This window comes from Selaginella moellendorffii, unplaced genomic scaffold (assembly GCF_000143415.4).
Source record: "Selaginella moellendorffii unplaced genomic scaffold, v1.0 SELMOscaffold_52, whole genome shotgun sequence".
NCBI classification, from domain to species: domain Eukaryota; kingdom Viridiplantae; phylum Streptophyta; class Lycopodiopsida; order Selaginellales; family Selaginellaceae; genus Selaginella; species Selaginella moellendorffii.
The window spans coordinates 184,549-208,394 of record NW_003314313.1 but is presented as its reverse complement, the minus strand read 5'-3'; the positions used below and the strand labels follow the sequence as shown (position 1 = coordinate 208,394).

The following is a 23,846-nucleotide window of genomic DNA, read 5'->3' as shown; positions in this document are numbered from 1 at the left end:
TCAACTTGCCTGAAATATCTCTTCTTTATTTCAGATTTTTTTCCTGCCGGTTGCTCGAGTACAGATGTGTTTCTTGTTCGTGGTGGTCGGCAGGAATGCAGCAGCTGAAGGTGAAGACGAACCTGCATGCAATTTGCAGGCAAGGGAATGATGATTATGTGTGTGAGGGAGCACAAAGTGCATTGGTTTCACAGTTTCTTCAGACATATGGCGTTGAATGCTCCCAGCGTTGAGGAGAGCGTTTCGTTTCAGTGCTCGCGCAGTACAATCGTTTTTCACCAGACGCACTCAGCCAAATAATGTCAAATTCTTTTCTCCTTTCTGTTTCTGCATAGTATAGTGCTCCTATGCAGTGCACCGAAAACACTCATTTCCTATCACCTCATCTCCACAACATAGATCATCTCACGAAAGCCATGTCAAGGATCTTATCTAATGCTTTTGGGCACTAATATTCTTTTCCGTACATTTCTCAATGTTTGATCTTACGAAACAGTCTGCATTTCAAAGAAAAGAGAGGAAAAAAAAAAAAAGGAAGAAAAAAACAGAAAAAACAGAAAAAAGGAAGATTTGGTTGAATGCCGTGAAATCTTGAACTTCAGGACGATACGAAAGAGAGAAAAGATTTACAAATGCTGCAATGTTTTGAACCTGAGACGTCATTTGCTAAAGTCTCCACTTTGTAGACACGTGTCTCATACGTGTCGAGCTCCATGCAATCGATGGAATTCTCCTTCTGCTCTTCTAGGGCTCTTGCTTCGATCGCTGAGAGAGATTTCTACACTCATCCATCAATATGGCGGACGAATTCAGGTTAGTTTCTCCCGGAGGATTCCATCACGAGGGAAAAATCCCGCGCAAGCACACCGGCGATGGCCAGGGCGATCAAAAGGACATCTCGCCGGCGCTCGAGTGGTACAATGTTCCTGAAGGAACCGTGAGCTTGGCGCTGGTTGTGGACGATCCCGACGCGCCCGATCCAAAAGATCCAGTCGTGCCATGGGTTCACTGGTAAGAAGATTAGATCTCTCCTCCTCTTTCCCTTCCCATTCCCGATTATCTCCTTGCCTTGTGATCCAGGGTCTTGATCAACATTCCTCCAACGCTCAAAGGTCAGTTCTTCTCTTTTCCCTCTAGCGATTTTGGGTGATTTCTCTCGTTCTTCCAGGGATTCCAGCGGGTTTCACCACTAAAGGGCTGGACGAGAAGAGCGAATTCGCGGAGATCCAAGAGGGCTACAACGATTGGAAGCTCCCGGGCTACCGCGGCCCAAATCCTCCAGTGGGCACTCACCGCTACGTCTTCAAGCTCTACGCGCTGGACACCAAGCTCAAGCTCGGCCACAAGGTACTCGCATTTCCCTTTGGATTCATCACTTTCGATTCAATCAGCACAGATTTCTCGGATATCTGTTCTCTCGATCTCCGCGAGCTAAGATTTTCCCCCCTTCTTTTTTTGTCCACAGGCGACCAAAGACAAAGTGGAGATAGCCGTACAAGGTCATGTTCTTGGAGAGACGGAGCTCATTGGCCACTATACCAAGGAAAATTTTAGCACTGGCCACGACTCTTACGTGCCGCCACCCGGTGGACCGTTGATTTAGAATATGCTCTCCTTTTAAATTGAGACACGTCAGCTCCCAACGGTATTTAAGAGTCGTAGAATATGCCAAAAGTATCTACTGTTTGACCAAAGTTTTGACTTGAGCCACTATTTAGGGCTTTAGAACCCTAGGGCGATCGGCGATGGATGCCGTGTTGATGCGCTCGCGGCATTCTCTAGGCGCTGCTGCGCATCGGAGGCTTACGGCAGCGGCGGGAGTGGCGCCGACGTTCTTGTCTGTGGTACGATCGCGAAATCTCTGCGCTGCGGCTGCAATGGCGGTGAAATCTTCAGGCGAGAGCGTGGCGATGGAGCAGTATTTTCGCTGCGTGGAAGAATGCAACCGCGGCAGGGTAAGAACGAGAGCTTTGATTGTTTATTTCTTTGCATTTTCACCAGGAATGAGAGATCGTTTGCTTATTTCTTTGGATTTTCACCAGGAGAGGGTATGTTTTCTTATTTCTTTCCGTTTTCACCAGGAGCGAAGGTCGGAGTTTCTTCGCTTTCTAGTGAAAGGACACACGGTTGGCTACATTCATCCCAGGTGAGCTCTATGTGACCAAAGTTTAGCGGTGTTGATAGGAATAGATTTCCATTGTCAGATTTGCAGCGCTCTTGGAGAAATTTCCACAGGTTTTTACAGTTGCTACTACCTCGACAGGTTATGCGTCTGTGGAGATCCATGAACGTCTCGAAACCCCCGAGCAGCGCACAACTGCCGTGGACGATGCTTTGCGGGTCTTGAGAAGAGATGGATTCATTCCCGGCTGGCGTGACGAGGTACTTTGCGTTTGCACGACTTTCCTTTACAGCATTTCTTTTATGCGTATAATCACAGGCTCTTATACTTCTACGTTTCGCAGCATTATCCGGTCGTTCTACAATTTGGTTCGCCGGCTTTCTTCTCGTTGGAGCGAGCGGCTGTTCCGTTTTTCGGGACCAAGGTGTGTTGCTTTTCTCGGTCGGTTCCAAAGGAGTGAGTGATTTTTTTTTTTGCCTTTTCTAGGCTTATGGGGTTCACATGAATGGATATGTCACCAATTATGATGGCTCCAAGCAGCTCTGGGTGGCCAAGCGGAGCAAAAGAAAACAAACATATCCCGGTTACCTCGATCATCTAGTCGCAGGTGGTCAGGTATTAAAACATAAAATACCAAGTTTTTTCGTGCGTTACACTCATTGATGTTGGCTTCGTCCTTCCATGATGTGTTTTTCCAGCCAGTGGGACTCAGCTGCTCGGACAATATTGTTAAAGAGTGCGAAGAGGAGGCCGGAATTCCAAAACTACTGGCGGAAAAGTGAGCTTCCTCCATCGCTGCTCACTCGACATTTTTGTTTTCTTCTTGTTTTTTGCAGAGCGATTCCAGTTGGAGCAGTCAGCTACGAGACAATCTACGCCGAGCAATGCAAACGGGACGTGCTCTTCTGCTATGACCTCGAGCTGCCACTCGACTTTGAGCCATCCAACAAAGGTACATGATCTTGATACATTCAATTCCCCCGTGTTCTTGTTCACCTCTTCCAATGGCTCACGTCACTAGATGGCGAAGTGGAGTGCTTCCGTCTGGATTCTATCCCAAATGTGGTCCAGAGCCTGGGAAACTACAAGCCCAACTGCGCACTGGTCGTTGTCGACTTTTTATTTCGCCACGGGTACTGTTCTTTCCTCTCCTGTTCGTTTGCTCTCTTTTACCAGTGGATTCCCACAGATACATCCGACCAGAACAACAGGGCTACCTAAATCTCGTGCAAAAACTCAAAAGCGGGGAATGCTTGTGAGGCAAAAAGGAAAAGCATCGTCCCTTGCCTCTTCGGAGCACAAGTGGAGAGACAACGGGGAAGAAGAAAAAAATAATCTTTCTTTTGATAAAGCCCAATGCACGGCTCAGACAGCTTTCCTCCCCATGGGACAGGAGAGAGAATGAAGCTCAACTTTAAAAAGGAGACCCAAAGGGATAGGAGAGACGATACGTCTCCTCCTCCCTCCTTGCTGTTGATCTCCTCCCAAGGTATTGCGGCCTTTTCTTATTTACAAATAGAGCTTGGAACTTAATGGTAGTGATGGTGATCGTGTAGAGCTCTCTCGCTGGCAACGGGGTCGAATGGGACTCGCAAGAAGCAGCTGGAGAGCGCGCGGCGTGTTCTCGTGAGCTCTTCTCGACTTTTCGATGATCAAGTTGCTGCTGGAACCGGGATAGTGGATGCTGATGATTGTGGTGGTGGCGGTGGTGGTGGAACAGCGGGAGGGAACTGGCCATTCCTGGCTGCTTGCCCGGCTTGTATAAGAATCGCGACTTCGGCCATTGTGGCTTCCTGCGCAGGGACAAAAGTAAGAAGCTGTTTACTCGGGGAAAAGGAGATTTTACTGACTTGCTGCTGGCGACGTCGTTGTAGGATGCTCAGCGCCCGGAGCATGATGTAACAGGGTAAAAGGAATCCCGCTGCTCGCAATAGGAATAGCTGGACCAATTCACATGGAGAGAACATATACATATATATATATATATATATGTTAGTACTTCCACATGGAGAGAAGGATAGACTCGGACTTACAGTGAACAGCGCCGATGTGTCATCGTCAGCGCCAGAGGATGCCATCGCCAGAGCGTGGCGAAGCAGTAAAAGGGCCATCAACTGGGATCAAACAAAGCAGAAAGTTAGCAAAAAGAAAGCGCAATGGTGCTTAGAGAGAGAGGCAAGGGAGATATTATTCGGGAGCGAGAGAGACGGAGAGAGAGCTTGCTTACGATGAGGGCGGCCGATCGGCAACAGGCAGCGCTGCTTGCATTGGCGGAGGCGTATTCGTCGTAGTCCGAATCAAGGAAGTGCCTTTCGGCGGCCATTGCCAGGATCCTGGGGTCCCGTAGATCGAGCTGATGAGGACCAGTGATACCCCAGTTGCCACTACGAGCCATCAATGCAAGCAGGGGATGGAAAAGAAGAAAGAGAGAAATTAGAAACGAATACAGTGAGCGCTGCTGCTTATAGCTTACCTCAAATCAATCGGGGTTCCCTCCGGTTCCACAGGACGAGGAGGAGCTGTATACCCAGGCTGGTATGGCTGAAAAGCAAAAAAGAAGGAAGAAAAAATTCCAATCGATCAGCTAGCGCTAGAAAGAGTTGGCAAAACATGGGCGAGAGTAAATCCAACCTTTTGACAAATCTCACATGTTGTATCGCCTTTCTCGTTACACCAGCGCTGGACACACTTTCTGTGCGCGTACTGCAAAGAATCGAATGAGCAATGAAGAAAGAAAAAAAAAAGAAATAACGAAACAAGGCAAGCAAGAAAATGGGAATGGATCAACCAGTACCTTGACACTGCCAGAACACGCGCATGGAGCTTCCAGATTTCCCACATCGTCCTCCTCCTGGCAGATTCTACATTCCACAGTCACCCCCGTGGCTCCTCCAAACGATGCGAGGTCGTCGTCAATGGTTTTGCCCTTCTTGACCACGAAACCCCCGCCGCCCTCGACGTATTCCTCCTCGCTGGCCGGCGAGAAGATGACGACGTGCTCGCTCTGGGGCGATTGCTGGAGCGCCCTGGCGGATGAGAGCAGCGGCTTGTGTTCTTGAGCAGCGCATGAATCTGGCGACGCGGTAGAAGCTCCGGGGGAGCTGGAAAGCCGATCTACATCCAGAACGACATGGTCCTCCATTCTTTCCCCAATCTCTTCCCGAAATATTTCGTGTTCTCCCGTCCGATACCCCGGCGCTCAGCACAGATCGTCACACAGACCTAGAAGAAGAGCTCGCATTCCTGGCGCTGACGCGCTTTCTTGCTCCCTAGGGTCGGCTAGAGTGCCGTAGAAATCCCAGGATGCCTCGCCGAATCCCCCAAAACACAAGATTGCCGCCGGAGAAGCAATCGCAGGGCACGCCGCGCCAACACGCTCGATCGATCAACCGAGTGAATCCCTAGAAAAATCTACGGCACTCTCCCTCGCCGATCGCCCTCGCCATCGCCATCGCCCTTGCTTCTTCCTCTTTGCTGCTTTGTGTGTCCATATTTTAACCATGTTTGAATTCCAGCTTGGCGTCCGGAGACTAGGCTCGGCACCGAGCCTGAGCTGCCAGGCCGGGTCGGAGTGGCCAATGCGTACGTAAGAAACAGCGCCAGTTGTACGGCTCATATCATTCATTGTGTGCACGTTCATGGACATTATTCGCACGGACGGGGCGTGGCGCCACACTGACTTTTGGACCAGCCAAGTGGCCAGCGGGCCATTGGACAAATCCTCGACGATGTAAAATTATTACCGATCAGCGTTACTGGACACCTCTACAATAGGGACGTGATAATATACGCCGTAGAAACACGTATGTATCTACTGTGTGAGGGGGCCTCGCAAGCACTAGAAACAGACATCTTATCGGAAGGTCAAAAGTTTCATCATAGAAACCAAAGCAAATCTCTTGTGTTGCCCTGTTGCAAATCCTTGAGGGCTTTGTAACGATATGAATCACAGTGTGTGATGTGAGATCCCTTGTTTTCTAAGCTAAATCGCCAGTGGAAGTGTGGGGATCGATCCATCCATTTGGATTCAGATTCAAAGCCATACAAACTCTTTTATACTAAATTTTGTAGGTGGGGGGAAAGGAAACTAATAATTCTTTCGGTAGTAGCGGCCAGTGAAACAGAGATAGATTGTTTACAATGTTCTTCCTAGGGTAGTTCTTTGATTTTTGTGACAAGGCAAATAAATGTATATTGTATAGATTGAAATGCTTGGCTGGCCAAAGATCGGTGACATGTATCAAATGTTGTGCCTCCAAAATTCTGTCGTGCGCGCGGATAAGGCGGATGGCGGGGCGTTTTCGGTGGCCCTTTGCCTGCACACGCACACCGAGCCTCAGCCTCGGGTGGCAAATAGCCAAAGCGAGGAATATTCCACGTCGCAGGATCCGACGGCCTGGATTGCAAAGGAATCTTCTCGAGGTTTGAAAGGTCTGTGCAAAGACAATTCTGGCAGAGGAGGCCCAGTCTAAAAGACAAGCGCGGAGAAAGTTGGGCGTGTTATAGTTGATGGAGTTGACCAGCATTGAGTGAGCCAGTCAACGGCTACTAGAAGGGTTTTGACTGGCTTTCACTGTGTGCGCCGTGGGGCAGTTATTTCCGCGAAGTATTCTACGCGTCTGCTACGAAACACCGCAATATTCTACTCGACAATTGAACTTTCATGTAAAAGACAGCATCCGTCAACTTTCTGTCAACTTTCGTGCGAAAATGGAAAAAACAAACAAGCACACGACAAAGTCAAGCTTGCCGGTTGTCTTCAAAAGGAGGACAGAGAGAACGAAGAAACAAAAATGGGAGGAGATGGTGCTCTTCACGTCCTCGTCTTCGTCTATCCCGTCCATGGCCGCATCATCCCCGCCATGGTTCTCGCCTCGCGCCTCGTCGATTCCGGCGCTAGGGTAAGCTTCCTCTACCCCGCCCACCACGAATCGCGCCTCTGCGACGCAAGGTCCCGGCCACATTCTCCAGAAATCCGCTTCGTCGCGCTCCACGCCCGCGATTTCGACTCGGCGCCCAACGATTTCAGCCGGGATTTCTTCCTCATGCCCTCGCTCGCCCAGGAATTCGAGCAGCTCGTCTCATCGCTCCAGCCACCACCATCGTGCCTGATTAGCGACGAGGTGTGTGGAACACTCGCCAAATCCGCACGATTGCTGGGCATCCCGCGCTATATCCTCGTCCCAGAATCCGCGTCGGCATTTGCCGCTACGCTACTCGCGCCATCGCTCGCCAGGGATTCCAAGCTCCCGCTCCAGGTCGCGAGGAACGAGACGGTGGATATTCCGTTTATCGGGATGACGGTCGTTGCGAGGGAATATCTTAGCCCGTACCTAGATACCTTCCCGTGGCGTGCGGATTACTTTCTCGAAGGCGCCATTGAGGCACAGGCATCGGACGGCATCCTCGTCAACACGTACCGCGAGCTGGAGCCGTCAATCTTATCCGGCATGGTGCGTGACACGTGCCTCAATCCTCACCGTGCGCCCGTCTTTGCGGTTGGGCCGCTGATCCCCGAGCCATCCTCGACCGTCGGATCCCACCGCCAGGAAGAAGAGGCGGAGATTATGGAGTTCCTCGACGCGCAAGCTCCATCCTCGGTGGTCTTCGTCTCGTTTGGAACGCTCATCCAGCGAAACGAGAAGGACGCTCGCGAGATCTTGAGTGGGCTCGAGCAATCCGGCCATCCTTTCATCTGGAAATTCAGTGGCGATGGCGATTACGTCCCCACTGGAGCGGAAAAATCTGGATTGATCCTGCGAAACTGGGCGCCGCAGCTACGAATCCTATCACACCCATCCACCGGATCGTTCCTGACGCACTGCGGATGGAATTCATGCCTCGAGAGCTCCAGCCTCGGCGTTCCAATCCTCGGCTTCCCGGCCTTTATGGATCAGCCCATCAACTGCAAGCTCCTAGTGGAGCTTCGCAAGGCCGGGGTCAAACTGGCCACTCTCGAGAGCTTCCAGATCGCCGAAGCGATCAAGGAGGTGATGGAGTCGGAGGAGATCCGGAGAAACGCACAGAAGCTCAAGCTCGCTGCCGATCGAGCGCCCAAGAGCTTAGATTTCTTCGTGGACAAGTTAAGAGAAAAGTCTGCTTTACATTACTTGTGAGAAACGCTTACAAGGAAAGCACCTCTTTCTTAAGCTTCCATAGCTATGAACACAAACTTTCCTTCACGCTGCGAAAAAGAGGAGAGATCTTTCAGTCAGTGAGACGGAAAAACAAAATTCATAAGAACACACCTTAATTGTAGTAGAGCTCCAGCCCCATTCCATCGCGGATCTCGTAATCGGACAGAGTGATGTTGTCCTTGTAGATCGTGTACCATTTCTGGATCCTGATCTTCTCCGGGCGCGTCCCCGTCTGCGCCGCCACGAGCTTCTTCAAATCGCCGATGGTATCATCCTCGTTGCACTTGACTCTCACCTTCTTGCCCAGACGATCGTTGAGAATCACCTCGATCATCGCGGAGAACCCTTGGCGGAAAGCGAAGAACCCTAAAAATTAGGAAAGTGAAAATGATGAAAAAGAGGAACCCTAAATGCCGTCAGTTATAGCCACGGACTCTGTTAGGGAATGGCTCTCTAACGGCTCCATTTAACAGAGCCGTTGGTCATACCCACAGCCCTGTTTGTTTAACAACAGACACAGGAATATGCCAAAAGGTGCCGGCATCTTGCGGATATCCTCCCCTTGCTTTCCGTTAGTGAACAGGGGAAAGAGAGAATCAATCAGTTTCTCGCGAGCGGGTGGACGATTTGGCCTGGGATCGGCGAGGCGAGATCTCCGCAAAGGACGATTGAGGCGCTGCGCGTAGCGGTTTGTAGCTCTGCGCCGTGTTTAGGGCTCCAATCGACGAAGACGAAGACGAGGTAGGGCAGGCGAGGGCGCCGCGAGCGGCTCTCCCGGCAGTGTAATTCTGCGGCTTCCCGCGAAATCCGGATTGGCGGCTGCGATCCCTGGAGGAATTTCTCGAGATTTCCATCGGAGAGGACCTGGCATGGGATAATTCATGGTAATATCGGATAAGGTCGTGGTATGAGGTCTAGGGAAGATCGCAGTAGCGGAAGAACTGCAGGAAGGATTAGTCGCTTAGAATGATGGATAGCAGCGAAGCAGCGGCGATGGATTTTAATCTACTGGCGGAAGAAGATGAGTCGGGCAACGATTGTAAAAGCCGTCAAGAAGACGGTGACGAGGAAGAAGAGGAAGGAGACAACGAAGATATCGAGCTGCTAGAAGTTACTAAAACGCTGGAAGAACAGGAAGAACAGGAAGAACACGAGCAAGAAGAAGGAAACGAAGAAGTCCACTGGAGGCGGCCTAGTTCGAAGATACTAACATTCCCGGCCCACGCTCCAATCCAAGCTGACACAACAACATTCTCGTCTAGAGAACCAACTTTGCTGTCGGTGGACACGGACGTGGAGATGGAAGTCACCACCGAGGAGACTCCATCGCCGAGCACGACTCCAAACCGGAGGAGCGACTCCACTGCCGCTGGAGATCATGGCAAATCCCCGTCGGTGGCAACTCCAGGCGGGAGCAGTGACGATCGTCCGTCGTCAAACTCGAGCGAGGAATCGTCGTTGCAAAGCCACCACAAGCGGTTCCTCGAGCTGCAAGCGTTTCTCAAGCTCTGTGACGAGGCTGACCAGAAAGATCTCCTCGAAGGTGAGTTCCAAAAGTTCGTTTCTGTTTGATCGTAGCTCTAAGTTTCTCCTCGCAGCGTTGAGATCTCTATCGGCCGCTGCTCGTAGCGGGCATGCGTTTAACTTGGAGTACCGAGCTCTGATGCTTTCCATGGAAGAAGGTAAGCGAAAGTTTCTCAAGTTTGGCTTGGCTGGATCAAAGTTTTCTCGATGTTTTCTCGCAGGTAGAGAGATGCTGAGATTAAAGATGCTCAACGTTATGGGTGGCAAAGGCAGCCCTTCTCAATCGCAGCAAGACAATGGTAGCACACCACTGGGGACTCGATTGCCGGCCCCTGGATCCGTGACAGATTTAAGCGCGTATTGACAGACAGCGAAGATTTACACCCAAGACAAAGATTATTTATGGCTATGCTCTTGATCCCCAGCCGTGGAGGACTCGAGAGGCTTGTGCATTAAACGAATAAATCGAAGAACTTCCAAAAAATCCCCTGGAACTTTCAACCTTCTAAAGTTCCTCTCTTGCAATCCCTCATTGAGAGTTTTCAGCAGGCATTGTCTCAGATAGAGCTAATACTTTGATTTCTAATCATGGGGATTGTCCAGGAACCACGATCTATATCTCTTTCGTTCCCTCATTTGGAGAAAGGTTTGGCATCACGCTCTGCTCCACGAGAGCGAGCATCAATCCTATCAACTTCGTTGATAATCATCGGGAACGAAACATTGAAATCTAAAACCCAAAAGCCTCAGCAGCCTATAGTCATCTCCGCACAGAGAGAGGAATCGCACGAATCCTTCCTTGGAGTGGTGCATGACTTCGCGTCATCACGGGCAAAAAAGAATGTAACCTAGAAAACCAAGAGCCCTACATCCAACGCTTAGTAACAGCTCTAGTCCCTAAATCCAACGGCCCGTGACGGCTTAAAATCCAACGGCCCATATCGTTCAAATCCGACGGCATACAGCTTAAAACGAAGGTTTTAAAAGCACTCCCGGTGGGACTCGAACCCACAATCCCCTGATTAGAAGTCAGATGCCTTGTCCATTAGGCCACGGGAGCGGCACTTGCAAAAGAAAGTGGTATAAAATCGAGTTGTTAGATTCCATAAACCCTAATTTTCGTCTTCCCCGAGAGAAATATTTCACCGGGAGTGGATTTTCATGGCGATGGCCAAGCGCGCGTTCGATCCAAAGCTGCTCGAGTTCCTGGTGTGCCCGCTCAGCAAGACGGGTCTCAGGTACGATCAATCATCGACCTATGGAATCGATAGGCAGCAAAAATTCTTCTCTCTTTCGTCGCGCCTGGCATTGTACTGGATTGGAATTCCCTGCTATTTCATTTGTTTATCATTGCCGCCAGGAAATCGGCATCGAATCCTCGGAAGAAAATAGAGTTAAAATTTTCTCTAGATGCTGAAAAACACTGGTATGCTCACTGATGATCCATCATTCACAGATATAGTGAGAAGAGACAGGAGCTCATCAGCGACGAACTGGGCGTCGCATATCCGGTGCGTGTGATGAGAGCTCTCTACACGACTGTGACTTACAAAACTTCGTAGCTTTATTGGTTACTTTTTTTCTTCTTCTTCTTCTTCTTCTTTTTTTATTCTTTTCTCTTTCTTCTTTTTTTCTTCTTTATGCGTGTGTTTCTCTTGTTCATTCCTTCTGACTGCTCGCTTTTCCCGCAGATCATCGATGGAATTCCTAATCTGATACCCCTGGACGGACGAATTATCGAAGAGACTGAGGATATCTCTCGCTCGGCTCGAGCACCGCAGGCTTCCGAGTAAAGTTTCTAGATTCCTGGCTTGTTAGAATGTCCACCAGGTGAAGGTCCCCGGTGTGGGTTGGGATAGTCAGTATGGAAGACTTGCTCATCAAAGCTGCCTTCTTCGGAAATCCAGCGAGACGAGTGATATAGCTGCAAACAGTTGAAATTCAAACTAACTGTCAGGTGATTTCCCTCTTTTCTTCTTCTTTTCTCTAAAGCTTGCTACTGAAGAAACACGGTTTGAGAAGAAGAGAGTTATCAGACCTTTCCAGGAGGAGCGGGTTCTCCATCATGCAAGACGACTAGAAGCAGCTTACGCGGTGCTACTAGATTGGATGCTGAAAGTTCAAATCTGTTAGTAGCGGAAAGAACAACCTTCTTTCAGCACAACAAACCTGCAGCAGGAGAGATTTGGAGCAAGGATAGGAGGAGAAGAACCAGGAAGACTGCTACTGCAACAGGAGCTCTCGCCATTTATCTCTTTCCGAGGTGACTCGAGGTATGGCTTGCTAGTTTTTTTCTTTTGATTTATATAGCGATAGCGTATCCTCTCAACAGCTGAAAAGGCTGCTTAGACTAACATAACCTGGTTGTAGCTTTTACTGGGAACAATGCGATCTTTCACAAGGATCCGGATCAAATGGACAGGTTAAAAAAATGGAGGAAAGAGGGAGGAAAATGGCCAATGGATCCTTTAAAGGTAGACCACATATGTTTTTTACTTCTCTATTACTCGTTTGACAGGAAAGAGAATACAAGTAGGCCAACAGTGGGATATTATGGGTGCTAAAGTGTAAGCCTTGCCCAGCACTGAGGTAACATCTTGGAAGTTGGTCTGCGATTTTACCAGCGCTGTGTTGTTCCAGTGCCAAATAATTCCGACACAGGCTATAGTGGAGTGGAATCGCGCGTAGAGGAATATATATAAGCACCGGCTTTGTTGACGGGAGACGATATACATGCCACCTTGGAATCGTCCTGACGAATGGAAAGCTATGGGTCCTGTTATTTCTGGTTGCACACAATGGTCGCTGATACATTTATGGACAGGCATGAAGGATCGACCAGAATCTGACAACGTTGGCATCTCGAGGTCTTGGGATTCCGGGAGAAAGTTCTGGATCCCAAGGAAGCGGTTTCCAGCTTTGTTGGTGACGCAAGTGCTTTCTGAGCTCGGGTAAGTAGGCTGTACCAACACCTGTAATTATCAGATCTTAGGGCTCTAGCGAGGATGAAGTTTCGGGTTTTCGGTGGAGAAGATGCTCCAGACTGGGTCCTCTCCGGAATTTACACGCTCTCCAAACTGGTACTTGGCATCCGATTCTCACGACTAGAGTATCTAAGTGAGTGGAGTCTTTTCAGAGCTCTGCAGACTTTCAGCTTTTGACACTCGAAATACTTCGCCAGATCTTGGGAGAAGCTTTTGATGTGAGTGCCAAGCTTACTGATTAGTGTCGTCCCTGATTCGTTTGTTCTTTTCTTTTCCCAGTATGAGAAAGCGTTGGAAGTAGCCTCAGCGAGTGCCTCTCTTGGTGAGTTGAAACGAGTGTAATCGAAGCAACCTGATTTCTTTTGCAGATATCAAGGCATGTATCGCAGCACTCCATTTTCTTATAACCAGTGCAGCGAGATTTGATGTGGACGACGTCACCGTTTCTAAAGAAGCTCAACAGCTCGGTTTACCAGCGGGTAGGCTCTTTTTCCTTGCTTTGTTATAAAAATGCGTCCCTGAGCTTAGCTTGCTACAGAGCATACCGATTCCTTCTGCGTTGTTTACAAGGAAAGCAAAGATAGATTGCTGTCAAGGCTCTCGGGACAAACTCCACGGAGTAAGGACCAGATATGTGCTTGGCTAAAGCTCTTTCTTGTTTTTCTTTACTTCCTTGCAGTTCCTCCCATATGTATTACTGGATGGCAAGTGCACAAGCCCAGCAATGATATATTGTTGCGATTAACTCAGCCCTGTGAGAACAACAACAAGGACGAGGACAAAAACACCGATATGAACTTAAGTTACGTAAAGCTCACAACTCTTTTGACAGGTCTTTCTCTTTTGCCTTTCCTCCTCTCGCTTTCTCGTCTTCTTCTAAACACAAGCCTTGCAGAGCTCAAAAGCGCGAGAACTTTGATGGAAAACCTCTCAAACTGATCAGCTACGCGGACTTCGACGAGTAGCAAATAAAGGCTGAAAATGAGACGTCGCTGTTAGGTCAATTTTGTAGTGGTTCTTAAACAAGCCCTACAAAACGACCTTTGCGGACATAATCCTATAGCCAAGTGTTTAACCAGAACATCTCTTAACTTTTTCTTCTTCTTGACATGATTTTTCCATTTGCCTAGAACACTAAAATAACTTCAAGAGCAAGTAACCAAGTATGACATTTATCATTTTCATCTTGTTAAATAGCTTTAGAGCAGCTCACTATAAAACTCTACAGAACTTTAGATTATTGTGACTAATCCTACCAAAGACTGTTCATCACAAAAATATATGTATCATTGCTATTAGCTACTGTTTATTCCTAGGACTCTTTCAGAACCATCAAGTTCACAGCTTCTTGCATCTGTAAGAATGATGTAAGTATGTAAAAGAGTGAGATAAAATTTGCTAAAATTTTGGTTTTTCTTTCATTTGCAAAAAGAGTTGCAGGCCAAGATTGCCATTTTGACAAAATTTGATAAGAAATTCCAAAGAGAAATTGATTTATGTTATACTATCAATTCTTTTATCTCATATGCAATATGCTAGCTTTGATAACAAACATTGCATGATTTCTAAGATTTATGAAGGAACAGGTCATACATACATATATGATACAAGATATTTGATTCTAGTTATAGTTTTTTTTATTATTCATCAAGATTCTTAATTTTTATTATAAATTTAAAACAAGCCAAGCAAATTATTTGAATCCATTTCTAGATATATGCTAAAATATTCTTCAATCCAACGGTTGTAATTTTCTACTCTTATGTGAGTCAAAGTATTGACCAAGAACAAGTAATGGAACTAGTAATTAGATGCTTTTTCGTCAGAGGAGAGATTGCTTAAAAGGCCCAGCTATGAAGCCACAATTGTGTGGCTTTAGATATCTTCTTCCTTCTTCCTTGTATATCGATCATGGCTACCCAATGCTGGTCCGAGAAAACCGTGGCAGTGGTCACCGGTGCTGGCAAGGGAATTGGCCTGGAAATCGTGAAAGCCTTGGCAAGCCGAGGTATCTCTGTTGTTCTGACGCTCCGCGACCAAGTTGCGGCGGAAAAGGTTGCTCAAGATCTGATAAGCGCGGATCCCAAGCTCAAGGTCTACGCCTTCCCTCTGAACATCACACTTCCGGAATCTGTGGAAGCGTTTGGAAAGTGGATCCAAAACAAGTTTGGAGGGATTGATATTCTTGTAAGATTGTTGGTCACCGTTCATAGTTGGTCACTGCTCATACCCTTCCTTTTGTTCTTGTCAATGTGGAACTAATTTCCAGGTGAACAATGCGGGGCTGCTGCTGGATCCTGTTCATCACAACCTCGAGGAAGCAAAACCCGTGCTGGAAGTCAATTACTATGGCACCAAACGCTTCATACAGGAGATGCTCCCACTCATGAGAGAATCCGACCATGGGTCTCGCATTGTCAACCTTAGCACGCTTGGATCACGCCTAGACGTATGCAAAACTCTTCCCCAGAGTTCTCCTGTTTCATTTCCCTTTTTCCTCGTTCACGTCTATACGTTCTCAACACAATTGCCTCTCTGGTGATGCTAGATCCTCGGCAACGAATGGAAGGACAAGCTCTCCGACGTGGAAAACCTGAGCGAGGAGCTCATCGACGACTTTGTGAGCGCATATCTGCGTGATGTCGAGGAAGGCAAGCAATTCGGCAAAGGGTGGCCGGAGCTGTATGCAAGAACCGATTACTGCGTCGCCAAGATGGCCCTGAATGCGTACACGCGGCTTGTGGCCCGAGAGACGGCAGCCCAGGGAAGAAAGATCGGAATCAACTGCACCTCTCCGGGGCACACAAGTTGCGTTATGTCAGGCCACACGGGGCATTCTCCGTCCGAGGGTGCACTCACTGCAGTGTGGCTGGCACTGGAGCCACCGCCGCCCAGCTCGGGTGGCTACTTTGTGGATCGCAAGAGCGTGGGATTTGTGGAGATTCCACTCCTCTACCACGGCAAGCTCATCTATGATCCCGAGGGCATCAAGAAGCACCTCCTGGATAACGCAAATTACACGCACCACAAGTGAAAGTGAAAGTTCAGCAGAATTCGTTGTCTGTCTGGGTGCAAGGTGTGTACAATATGCAAGTAATGTAAATTTGTGGGGTGATTATTCAGTGTTTAGTGAGGTTGATGAAACGAGTTTAAAACATCCCTGAAGAAAGGAATGGTTGGTAGCGCGTTGCCTTGAATGACTTACGTACATATGGGACATTGTTGGTGGAAATCTTTTGTGTATGGTGGGTATCACATTGTACATATGCTGTATGTGGTCTTGGGCAAACGAGTACAAGCATTAGAGGATTGGTGATGGTAGTATCGAACTACAGATGGGACCAACAAAAGTTAAGAAAAGCAGCACTGCTTCTTTTGCGCAAAAGAGATAAAGCACTTACGCTCTTTCAAGAAAAAGATTTATATGCTCAAGAAAAACGTGGGGGAAATGGAGGAGAATCACCGCTGAGCATGGCTGTGCAAATCGACGCGAACGCATGGCTCACCCGGCGTCTATCTATCAACACTTTGCCTTGTTCCCACGGTGAAGAGAAAAAAACGAGAGAGAGCGCCTGGTTTCTAGATTCCCCTCGAAGATCTACTCTGGCACCTGGTTTTCCAGATTGATCTACTCTGACGCCGATGTATCAACAGCTTTAACTCCTGGTTTCCCATCGAATCGATTGCTCAGGCGACGTTTTCATTGGATGGTAACATGTCGTGCGATATTGCGCGGGCGAGAGAGGACACACGGTGCGCGTTTGGGGGCGACGAGGGAGAGAGAACGAATGGAAGAGCTATTGCCGACAAAAAGAGTCTAGGTACTTGGTATAGTTTTAAATATATACTTAAAATTGATCATTGATTAGAATGTAGAATCAAGGACCTTGACTATAACATTTGATGTTCAAAGCTACACCCAAGGTATTTGAATGTTTATTTTGTGGGCCGTCTTCTTGTAAACATGCTTCTGAAAGCATCAGTGGGACATGATTTAGCAAATCTAATGCTAAGAAAATCAGTTTTTGATAAGACTATAGGCACAAGGCTCAAGTTCCACTACACTCCTAAACCATCCCAATGCCAACCTGGCAATCTTCCTCTTGGAGATTACTAAACACTGTATCACTGCACAGATCTATATGCTCCAAAAGATAAAAGGTCAAATGCCTTTCATCACTTATCTAAATAGCCACAAACCCTAATTTATCCATTAGTTTTGGGCTTTAGTAAAAATAAAAGTGTTACAAAAAGAACAAAAATCTTTCTTCTTTCTTCCTCTTTTTTCTTCTTCTTTTTTTCCCTTTTGAAATGGTCACCTCCGCCTCATTCCCCTTCCTCGGCCCCTGCCCATCATTCCCCCCATTCCTCGCCCTCGTCCGGCCATTGCATTAGCGGCTGCTTCACCCTGGGCACTCTCCGACTGCACACATTCAAGTTTAGCTTCTTTCAACTCTCGAGCGCTCGAATTTCTTACCTTTGGATTCCGGATTGTCTCATCGACGCTCAGAACCAGTGCTGCAGCTTCTGCCGCAGCGGTAATCGCATTGATCTGTGAATATGTAACAGTGGTGTTATCATTGGCTGAAAAACCAAACAAAGAACAGTGCTTGTCATACCTTCACCACTGCAGGCTCCCACACGAAGTTAGCGTATGTGTCTGTTATACCACCGGTGTTAATGTCTACACCATACAAGGCACCTTCTCCTGTAAGCCGCACAGGAAATCGCCATGAGAAGAGAACCAAAGAGAAAAATACAAGGAGAACCGAGAACCTGAAGGGAGAGCATGCTTCTGCCTGAGCTTGTTGAGAACATCTGTGGCATCAAATCCTGCGTTGTCGCACAGTTGCCGTGGGATCACCTGAAAAGCCCAGTGAGGATGCGGTACAACATAAAAGTAAAACGCCTTACCTCTAGTGCCTTGGCAAACGCGTTAATGAAAAGCTGAGCTTTTCCAGGGATTGTCCGTGCATGCTGTCGCAAGTATCGACTTATTTCCATCTAAAACAATAAGAACACCGATGACGAAATGAAGGGAAAAAAAAAGGCCTCCAAGACTTACATCTATAGCGCCCCCTCCGGCAACAACCGTGGAGTTTTTTAGAGCTCTACGAACGATCATAATGGCATCGTGAAGGCTACGCTCTGCTTCATCGATAAACTGATACCGCAAGTAAAAGATAGAAGCTTTCGTGAAACAAGAAAAATCAAAGACAGAAACGAACGCACCTGATCCGCCCCGCCACGGAGAACAATTGTTGCAGTCTCACCGGTAGGACATCCCGTAAAAATATTAAACCTCTCATTTCCAACTTGCTTCTCTTCAAATCTTTCGCACGATCCAAGAACCTACAGATTTACACCTTGTGAGTTAATCAGACCAAATATTACAGCCGCGCATACGTCAGGAATGAGATTGTTGACGGAAGTCTGCACAGCCCCTCCAGTCGCGCGGGCCACGCGTTGTAAATCCTCTTCTACAACACGCCCAGCGCAAAAGATATCTCGATCTGCAAAGTACTGAAGCGAGCATGTGAGATAAATAAAAGGAAACACAAAACAGAGATAGTACCTGAGTAGCCAGATCACCAATAGCCAAACGTGACAAGACCACTTTGGCACCACTTTTGACGCATTTGTCCAGTTTGTCATAAATGATGTTCCATTCCGCATCCACAATGGACTGATACTGAGAGGGATCCGAGAGCCTACATTGTCGTTCAAACATGACGAGATTCAGTCAGTGGTAATTGAAATACCTGATTTCAGCGTTCTCCTTTTCCGACTTTAGCTCTAACTCAATGTTTAAAAGCAAAATACTCGGGTTGTCAAACTTCTTTGGTTGCTGCTCAAAACCAGCGTACGAGAATGTTTTCTTAAACGCAACTCCGTTAACCAAGAAAGAGTCGCGCATTGTTCCTCCGGGTACCTACAGTACAAAACACTTAAGTCACCTCAACATCATAAACGCAAGAGATTTCTTACTTTTTTCACGCCAATCATCTTCAATCCTCTGTCCTCTCCCATGTCCGTCACGGCCTCCACGACCATCTTCGCAAAAAACTCCTTCTCCCCACCCACGAGCTTCGAGCTTAGCGTAGTCGAGGCACATTTCTCGAGGAGCGACTTCTTTTCTTCGATGCTCTTCCCCTCTATGCTGACTGCTATTTCTTTGATCTTCTGGACAGCCTATAGCACAAACAAAGAAGTTAACTCCAACTAGACAAGTTTTGTTGCTACAAGATTACCAAGTCAGCAGCGGTCCTGAAGCTCCGGATTATAAGCTGTGGATGGACATTCTCCTCGACAAAAGGCTTTGCTTCTCGCAAGAGCTCACCAGCCAGAACAACAACGGTAGTCGTGCCATCCCCCACCTGTGGAAAAAAAAAAAAAGACGTTTTTTGGAACTTTCATTCAGGAAATGGAAGTGTGAGAACCTCTGCGTCTTGCGACTTAGCAATGTCGACAAGAACTTTGGCGCCGGGATGAACTACGTCCAAGAGCTTCATGATCGTGGCTCCATCGTTGGAAATGGTAGTCCCCTTGTCGTCGTGGATGAGCTTGTCCATTCCTCGAGGACCCAAAGTGGTCCTCACCACATCCACCACAGCGATACACGCATTGATATTGCTGATGAGCTGCGGCTTCCCTTGCGATGTGTCGGTGCCTTCTTTGAGGAGAATAATCGATGGTTGCTGCCAAGAACACGATCAGATGAAACTTGATGGATCGATGGCGCCGCGCGCGCCGCGCGCTCGAGATCGAGCTCGAAAGAGAGAGAGAAGAAGAAGAAGAACCAGCGAGAGGGAGCTTACCAGCATCGCCGCCATCGCTCTCGCCTTCTTTCCAGCAAGAACCCTGCCCTAAACGGCTATCGAGGTTTTAGGGTTTTTTGGGCTCTAGGGCGAAAGGGAAGCGATGTATGGCGGAGGTGAGCTCGCTCTGTGCGCGGCAATGCTGGATCTTGACCATTCTCGTGTGATTAGACGAGGTATCCGCCATTGTCGTGGATCTGGGATCGCATTCTTGCAAGGCGGGATACGCTGGAGAGGACGCTCCCAAAGCTGTTTTTCCATCGGTAAGAAGAGATATTTTGCTAGAATCTTATCACATTTCTTCTTTGTGCGAATTTCTTCCAGGCTGTAGGATCTGTGGGAGAAAAACCGAGCACGTACTATGTGGGAAATCAAGCAATACAGTTTAGACGCGATTTCATGGAGGTATTTTTCTGCCATTCTTCCTGTTTTTAATTGAAGCTTTGTTCTGTGACAGGTTGCTTCTGCATTGAAAGATGGTCTCGTCGCAGATTGGGACATAGTTGAGAGCATCTGGGATCACGCTTTCAAGTCTTTACTTCATCTTTTCTCAGAAATGGCTGAAGTAACTTTTTTTTTTCCTTTTTCTTTTTCCAGGGAACGGCTGCTTATAGATCCCAAAGAGCATCCAATGCTGCTTGCCGAGGCATCTTTTAATCCTCAACAGCATAGAGAAAAGTAAGCTGTTTCTCAACTTAAAATTTCATGTCATACTCTTGGTGATGCAGGACTGTGGAGCTGATGTTTGAAAAATATGGTGTGCCTGCGGTCTTCCTTGCAAAGAATGCTGTAAGTGTGGTTTCTATTCCTTTTAGTCTTCTTCATTTATCATTCCAATCTCGTGTGATTGTCTTTCTCTCTCTTCTTTCTCAGGTTCTCACCTCGTTCGCATCTGGACGAGCGACGTCGCTTGTTGCTGACTGGTAATTTATTTTCTTGCTGGAAAAGCTATTCATGGTGTTGAACGATTGCAGCGGTGGCGGTTCTACTACTGTTGCTGCTGTACATGATGGCTATGTTCTGCACAAGGTTGAGTTTGCCGATCTTTAACTTGTTTGTGTTAATTTGGATTCCAGGCTGTTCTCCGGTCCCCAATTGGCGGGGAAGTCCTCACAGATTGCCTCTTGAAGATTTTGGAATCGAAGAATGTCAATGTAAGTCTTGGCTTCGGTTCTGTATTCATTTGGTAGTTACTGGCTAGTTTTTTGCAGATCAGGCCAAGGTATTCGTTCAAAAAGAAAGAACCTGTGAACGGGGAGTTCGAAGTAAGTTTTTTTCTTAAACGCTCAACGCAAATGACAGTACGTTTTGTATGCTTTTTCTTTCAGATTGTGAACCTCGACTTTCCCAACACTACCGACAGCTATCGTAGGTACATGCAGGTACTCGCTGTCGCTGGAAGTTAGAAGATGCTGACCTTTGCTCTATCAGAGAGTGATTGCCGCGGATATCAAAGAAACCGTTTGCCGGGTCCCGGATGGCATCTTCGATGGTAAACTGGATTTTTGTTTTCACCTTCTTCCCATATGAGCGTTATTCTTTGTGTCTGCAGAACACTCGTATGCCAACATTCCTACAACTCCGTATGAGCTTCCCGATGGCCAGTATGTTAGTCTTCTTATCTCGATACTCTGATGGAACTTTGAACTCACTGCAGTACGATTGAAGTTGGCGCTGAACGATTCAAGGTTCCGGACCTTATGTTCAATCCTGCCTTGATACAGGTAAACTTTGCTGTCTGTTTTCCAGGCTTTTCAACTCTTGTTTTTCGGAGCAGACAATACCTGGGATGGAGAAATATGGTGTTGATACGGGGCTCACCTTACGCGGACTACCACAGATGGTAAAAATATTTATTCTATTTTTCCTTCGAGCTATGGTTCCTTTTTCTCGCCAGGTTAGCGACTGCATAGGAAAATGCGATGTTGATATCCGGAGAGAGCTCTTCAGCACTATTTTGGTAGGAGAAATTGAGTTTTCGCAAATCTTAAATCTTATGAACTTTGCTCTGTGCAGCTCGCCGGCGGAACCGCATCAATGCAGCAATTGAAAGAGCGTTTAGAAAAGGACTTGGTTGAGGTTTGCCTGACTCAAATTCTCTCCGGGAGTTTCACACACAAATTTATTCCAGGAAGCACCACAAGCAGCTCGCGTCAAGGTTCTTGCAAGTGGGAACACAATCGAGAGACGCTTCAGGTAATAGATACATTTTGAACACCTCTCCTCACCCATAAATGTGCGGTTTCCTTTCAGCGTATGGATTGGTGGAAGTATTCTCGCTTCTTTGGGGTCGTTCCAGCAGATGTGGTTCTCTAAAGCAGAGTAAGATTTCATTCTTTCCCTCGTTCGGGTCTCTGAGCTTTTCTCAAACAAGCGCAGGTACGAAGAACACGGGCCATCGTATGTCCAAAGAAAATGTCCTTAGAAATCAGAAAAGTATGACTAATTTGTAATTATAAAGTTAAGAAACTGAAACTGATATAGAATTTTCGAAGTGTTACACAACTATAGTACTGGAGAGCAACAGATATGGTGCACTTTGGTTGGGTATCAAGTTCTGGAGCTCTCGAGATGCAAGCCTAGCAAAATCTTGATCCTTGTTGATCTTACTTGATGCCAGGAGTGAGATCCATGCAATCGAGTCCGGCAAAAAGGGCATATGCTTGATCAAATCCTCGCAAAGTTCCATTTGTCCCGCTCGACCCAACACGTCCACCATGCAGCTAAAGTGCTGCTTGCTGGGAGCAATGCTGTAATCACCCTGCATTTCTACAAAACACTCGCGCCCAAGACCAAGAAGCCCAACGTGGTTGCATCCGCTCAAGATGCCCAGAAAGGTCATGTCGGTGGGCATTAGGCCTTGCAAACAAAGGTGGCAGAGAATTCGTATCGCATCACCAAAGTTCCCCGAGTGAGCATGCATGGAAATCATAATGTCCACCGTAGTTGGGCTATGAAACGGCATAACTATGAAAGAGAACTTTGCTTTCTCCAGATGCCCAGACTGGGCATACGTGCCAAGCATGCAGTTCCACGCCAGTGATGCCCTCTCACGCATCAGATCGAAGATTTCCTTCGCTTCTACTACTTTTCCATTGCACCCAAACATTGCGATCATGCTTGTCCACGACACGGCATTGTGTCCAGGCATCAAAGTGTACGCTTTGATCCCTTCTTTGAAGCTTTGGTTCTGTCCATAGCCGGAGAGAATCGCATTCCAAGACACAACATCTCTTTCGGGCATTGTACCAAACAGCTGCGCTGCCGATTCTAGGAGATGGTTTTGGAAATACGCAGTTAAAATTGCGTTTAGTGTCACAAGGCTCCATGCAGGCATCCGATCGAACGTCACCTTTGCATCGCAAACAATGTAGTTCAGGACATATGAATTGCACATTGCAGTCCAGGATATCACGTCGCGTTGGGTCATATGATCAAAGATTTCCTTGGAATCCCTGAGATGCCCGTTTTGGGCATACGCCAAGATCGTAGTTGTCTTGCACACATTGTCCTGATGGCCCTGCATTGTTTCAAAAGTCTTCTTCACTTCTTCTAGCTCATTGTTGTCGGCATATACCTGCAGCATAATGGTCCAAGCTACACTGCTCCTTTCCGGCATCTTTGCAAAGATAAGCTTGCTTTTTTCATGGTATCCCCCACGGGCATATGCTTCGAAAAGCGTGTTCCAGGAGATGGCATCTCGCTCAGGCATGTCATCAAAAAGTAGTTTGACTGTGTCGATATGAGAAGATTTCTGGGCATATGAGGATATCAAAGTATTCCAGAGGATCGAGTTGTGCTCGGGCATAGCCTGAAAGATTTCTAAAGTCTCGTCATGGAACCTTCCCTGGGCACACGCATGAAACATCACACTCCATGAAAGGAGTGTCCTCTGAGGCATCAAGAAAAATAGGAACCTCACTGACATGACGGATCCTTCTAACGCAAATCCTTTCAACAAGGCGTTCCATGATATTACATCTCTCTCTTTCATAGATAGAAAAAGTTCTTTCGCTTGGAACAAATACCCATCTTCGGCAAAGGCTGTGATCATAGTGTTCCAAGTCGTAACATTAGAAGCAGGCATTTTCGCGAAAAACTTGCTAGCATTTGGCAATTGCGAGTTGATATTGTAAGCAGAAATCATTGAGTTCCAGGAGATAACATCTTTGTTCTTCGTCAAGTGAAACATCTCCTCTGCCGTTGCAATATACCCGTTCTGGGCATACGCATTCGTCATAGTGTTCCACGCTTGTAGATT

At 47.4% G+C, this 23,846-nt stretch overlaps 11 protein-coding genes and 1 non-coding gene across 19 annotated transcripts; 7 read left to right on the top strand and 5 right to left on the bottom strand.

Moving 5' to 3' along the window:
- The first annotated feature begins 733 nt into the window (after positions 1 to 733).
- Positions 734 to 1,689, top strand: LOC9635594 (UPF0098 protein CPn_0877/CP_0992/CPj0877/CpB0906). Its single transcript, XM_002982108.2, has 4 exons — positions 734 to 1,011; positions 1,081 to 1,112; positions 1,169 to 1,347; positions 1,466 to 1,689. Exons 1-4 carry the CDS (start codon positions 797 to 799, stop codon positions 1,601 to 1,603), a joined length of 564 nt encoding a protein of 187 aa, XP_002982154.1. The 5' UTR covers positions 734 to 796; the 3' UTR covers positions 1,604 to 1,689.
- Positions 1,690 to 1,734: 45 nt separating this feature from the next.
- On the top strand, positions 1,735 to 3,660 carry LOC9634893 (nudix hydrolase 20, chloroplastic). Of its 2 annotated transcripts, none has more exons than XM_024687178.1 (9): positions 1,735 to 1,955; positions 2,082 to 2,146; positions 2,205 to 2,382; positions 2,466 to 2,546; positions 2,609 to 2,737; positions 2,821 to 2,900; positions 2,959 to 3,074; positions 3,144 to 3,255; positions 3,312 to 3,660. In XM_024687178.1, the coding sequence occupies exons 1-9, from the start codon at positions 1,746 to 1,748 to the stop codon at positions 3,379 to 3,381; spliced, it is 1,041 nt and encodes a 346-aa protein (XP_024542946.1). In that variant the 5' UTR covers positions 1,735 to 1,745; the 3' UTR covers positions 3,382 to 3,660. The 2 variants fall into 2 exon arrangements, with proteins under 2 accessions (XP_024542946.1, XP_002982153.2); XM_002982107.2 differs by having other exon boundaries at positions 2,043 to 2,146.
- Positions 3,444 to 5,621, bottom strand: LOC9635593. 2 transcript variants are annotated; one of them, XM_002982000.2, is made up of 7 exons: positions 4,917 to 5,619; positions 4,754 to 4,825; positions 4,596 to 4,663; positions 4,350 to 4,506; positions 4,156 to 4,236; positions 3,973 to 4,062; positions 3,444 to 3,915 (listed from the first exon to the last, which is right to left on the bottom strand). In XM_002982000.2, the coding sequence occupies exons 1-7, from the start codon at positions 5,262 to 5,264 to the stop codon at positions 3,775 to 3,777; spliced, it is 957 nt and encodes a 318-aa protein (XP_002982046.2). In that variant the 5' UTR covers positions 5,265 to 5,619; the 3' UTR covers positions 3,444 to 3,774. The 2 variants fall into 2 exon arrangements, with proteins under 2 accessions (XP_002982046.2, XP_024542948.1); XM_024687180.1 differs by having other exon boundaries at positions 3,973 to 4,236; positions 4,917 to 5,621.
- Positions 5,622 to 6,805: 1,184 nt separating this feature from the next.
- Positions 6,806 to 8,314, top strand: LOC9634892 (linamarin synthase 2). The gene has a single exon (XM_002982106.2). It carries the CDS (start codon positions 6,916 to 6,918, stop codon positions 8,236 to 8,238), a length of 1,323 nt encoding a protein of 440 aa, XP_002982152.2. The 5' UTR covers positions 6,806 to 6,915; the 3' UTR covers positions 8,239 to 8,314.
- LOC9635592 (ubiquitin-like protein 5) lies at positions 8,206 to 8,653 on the bottom strand. Its single transcript, XM_002981999.2, has 2 exons — positions 8,371 to 8,653; positions 8,206 to 8,306 (listed from the first exon to the last, which is right to left on the bottom strand). Exon 1 carries the CDS (start codon positions 8,591 to 8,593, stop codon positions 8,372 to 8,374), a length of 222 nt encoding a protein of 73 aa, XP_002982045.1. The 5' UTR covers positions 8,594 to 8,653; the 3' UTR covers positions 8,206 to 8,306; position 8,371.
- Positions 8,654 to 8,825: 172 nt separating this feature from the next.
- Positions 8,826 to 10,288, top strand: LOC9635591 (histone H3.v1). The gene is made up of 3 exons (XM_002982105.2): positions 8,826 to 9,802; positions 9,858 to 9,941; positions 10,005 to 10,288. Exons 1-3 carry the CDS (start codon positions 9,226 to 9,228, stop codon positions 10,145 to 10,147), a joined length of 804 nt encoding a protein of 267 aa, XP_002982151.2. The 5' UTR covers positions 8,826 to 9,225; the 3' UTR covers positions 10,148 to 10,288.
- Positions 10,289 to 10,770: 482 nt separating this feature from the next.
- Positions 10,771 to 10,843, bottom strand: TRNAR-UCU. Its single transcript has one exon. It is a non-coding gene; the product is annotated as a tRNA-Arg (tRNA).
- Positions 10,844 to 11,891: 1,048 nt separating this feature from the next.
- LOC9635590 (COMM domain-containing protein 4) lies at positions 11,892 to 13,875 on the top strand. Of its 5 annotated transcripts, XM_024687246.1 has the most exons (12): positions 11,892 to 12,056; positions 12,154 to 12,257; positions 12,302 to 12,372; positions 12,424 to 12,556; positions 12,608 to 12,734; positions 12,776 to 12,863; positions 12,920 to 12,985; positions 13,047 to 13,089; positions 13,136 to 13,246; positions 13,306 to 13,386; positions 13,447 to 13,599; positions 13,663 to 13,875. In XM_024687246.1, exons 4-12 carry the CDS (start codon positions 12,517 to 12,519, stop codon positions 13,704 to 13,706), a joined length of 753 nt encoding a protein of 250 aa, XP_024543014.1. In that variant the 5' UTR covers positions 11,892 to 12,056; positions 12,154 to 12,257; positions 12,302 to 12,372; positions 12,424 to 12,516; the 3' UTR covers positions 13,707 to 13,875. The 5 variants fall into 5 exon arrangements, with proteins under 5 accessions (XP_024543014.1, XP_024543013.1, XP_024543011.1 ...); XM_024687245.1 differs by having other exon boundaries at positions 12,302 to 12,350; positions 12,452 to 12,734; XM_024687243.1 differs by having other exon boundaries at positions 12,424 to 12,734.
- A 752-nt stretch (positions 13,876 to 14,627) lies between these two features.
- LOC9634891 ((+)-neomenthol dehydrogenase) lies at positions 14,628 to 15,891 on the top strand. The gene is made up of 3 exons (XM_002982103.2): positions 14,628 to 14,954; positions 15,037 to 15,216; positions 15,316 to 15,891. Exons 1-3 carry the CDS (start codon positions 14,679 to 14,681, stop codon positions 15,799 to 15,801), a joined length of 942 nt encoding a protein of 313 aa, XP_002982149.1. The 5' UTR covers positions 14,628 to 14,678; the 3' UTR covers positions 15,802 to 15,891.
- Positions 15,892 to 16,947: 1,056 nt separating this feature from the next.
- LOC9635589 (T-complex protein 1 subunit eta) lies at positions 16,948 to 19,664 on the bottom strand. The gene is made up of 14 exons (XM_002981998.2): positions 19,586 to 19,664; positions 19,208 to 19,465; positions 19,019 to 19,144; positions 18,756 to 18,959; positions 18,530 to 18,699; positions 18,343 to 18,478; positions 18,174 to 18,290; positions 18,000 to 18,119; positions 17,833 to 17,931; positions 17,682 to 17,771; positions 17,544 to 17,631; positions 17,387 to 17,475; positions 17,245 to 17,319; positions 16,948 to 17,190 (listed from the first exon to the last, which is right to left on the bottom strand). The coding sequence occupies exons 1-14, from the start codon at positions 19,598 to 19,600 to the stop codon at positions 17,083 to 17,085; spliced, it is 1,695 nt and encodes a 564-aa protein (XP_002982044.1). The 5' UTR covers positions 19,601 to 19,664; the 3' UTR covers positions 16,948 to 17,082.
- On the top strand, positions 19,639 to 22,085 carry LOC9635588 (actin-related protein 4). 2 transcript variants are annotated; one of them, XM_002982102.2, is made up of 20 exons: positions 19,639 to 19,701; positions 19,757 to 19,848; positions 19,910 to 19,990; positions 20,043 to 20,116; positions 20,183 to 20,263; positions 20,314 to 20,374; positions 20,459 to 20,508; positions 20,560 to 20,614; positions 20,662 to 20,739; positions 20,797 to 20,850; positions 20,914 to 20,967; positions 21,017 to 21,077; positions 21,138 to 21,189; positions 21,243 to 21,309; positions 21,363 to 21,428; positions 21,483 to 21,545; positions 21,602 to 21,664; positions 21,717 to 21,781; positions 21,839 to 21,907; positions 21,965 to 22,085. In XM_002982102.2, the coding sequence occupies exons 1-20, from the start codon at positions 19,689 to 19,691 to the stop codon at positions 22,008 to 22,010; spliced, it is 1,245 nt and encodes a 414-aa protein (XP_002982148.1). In that variant the 5' UTR covers positions 19,639 to 19,688; the 3' UTR covers positions 22,011 to 22,085. The 2 variants fall into 2 exon arrangements, with proteins under 2 accessions (XP_002982148.1, XP_024542846.1); XM_024687078.1 differs by having other exon boundaries at positions 20,043 to 20,263.
- LOC112350616 (pentatricopeptide repeat-containing protein At4g02750-like) lies at positions 22,083 to 23,825 on the bottom strand. The gene has a single exon (XM_024687093.1). The coding sequence runs from the start codon at positions 23,823 to 23,825 to the stop codon at positions 22,083 to 22,085; it is 1,743 nt and encodes a 580-aa protein (XP_024542861.1).
- Between the last annotated feature and the right edge of the window lie 21 nt (positions 23,826 to 23,846).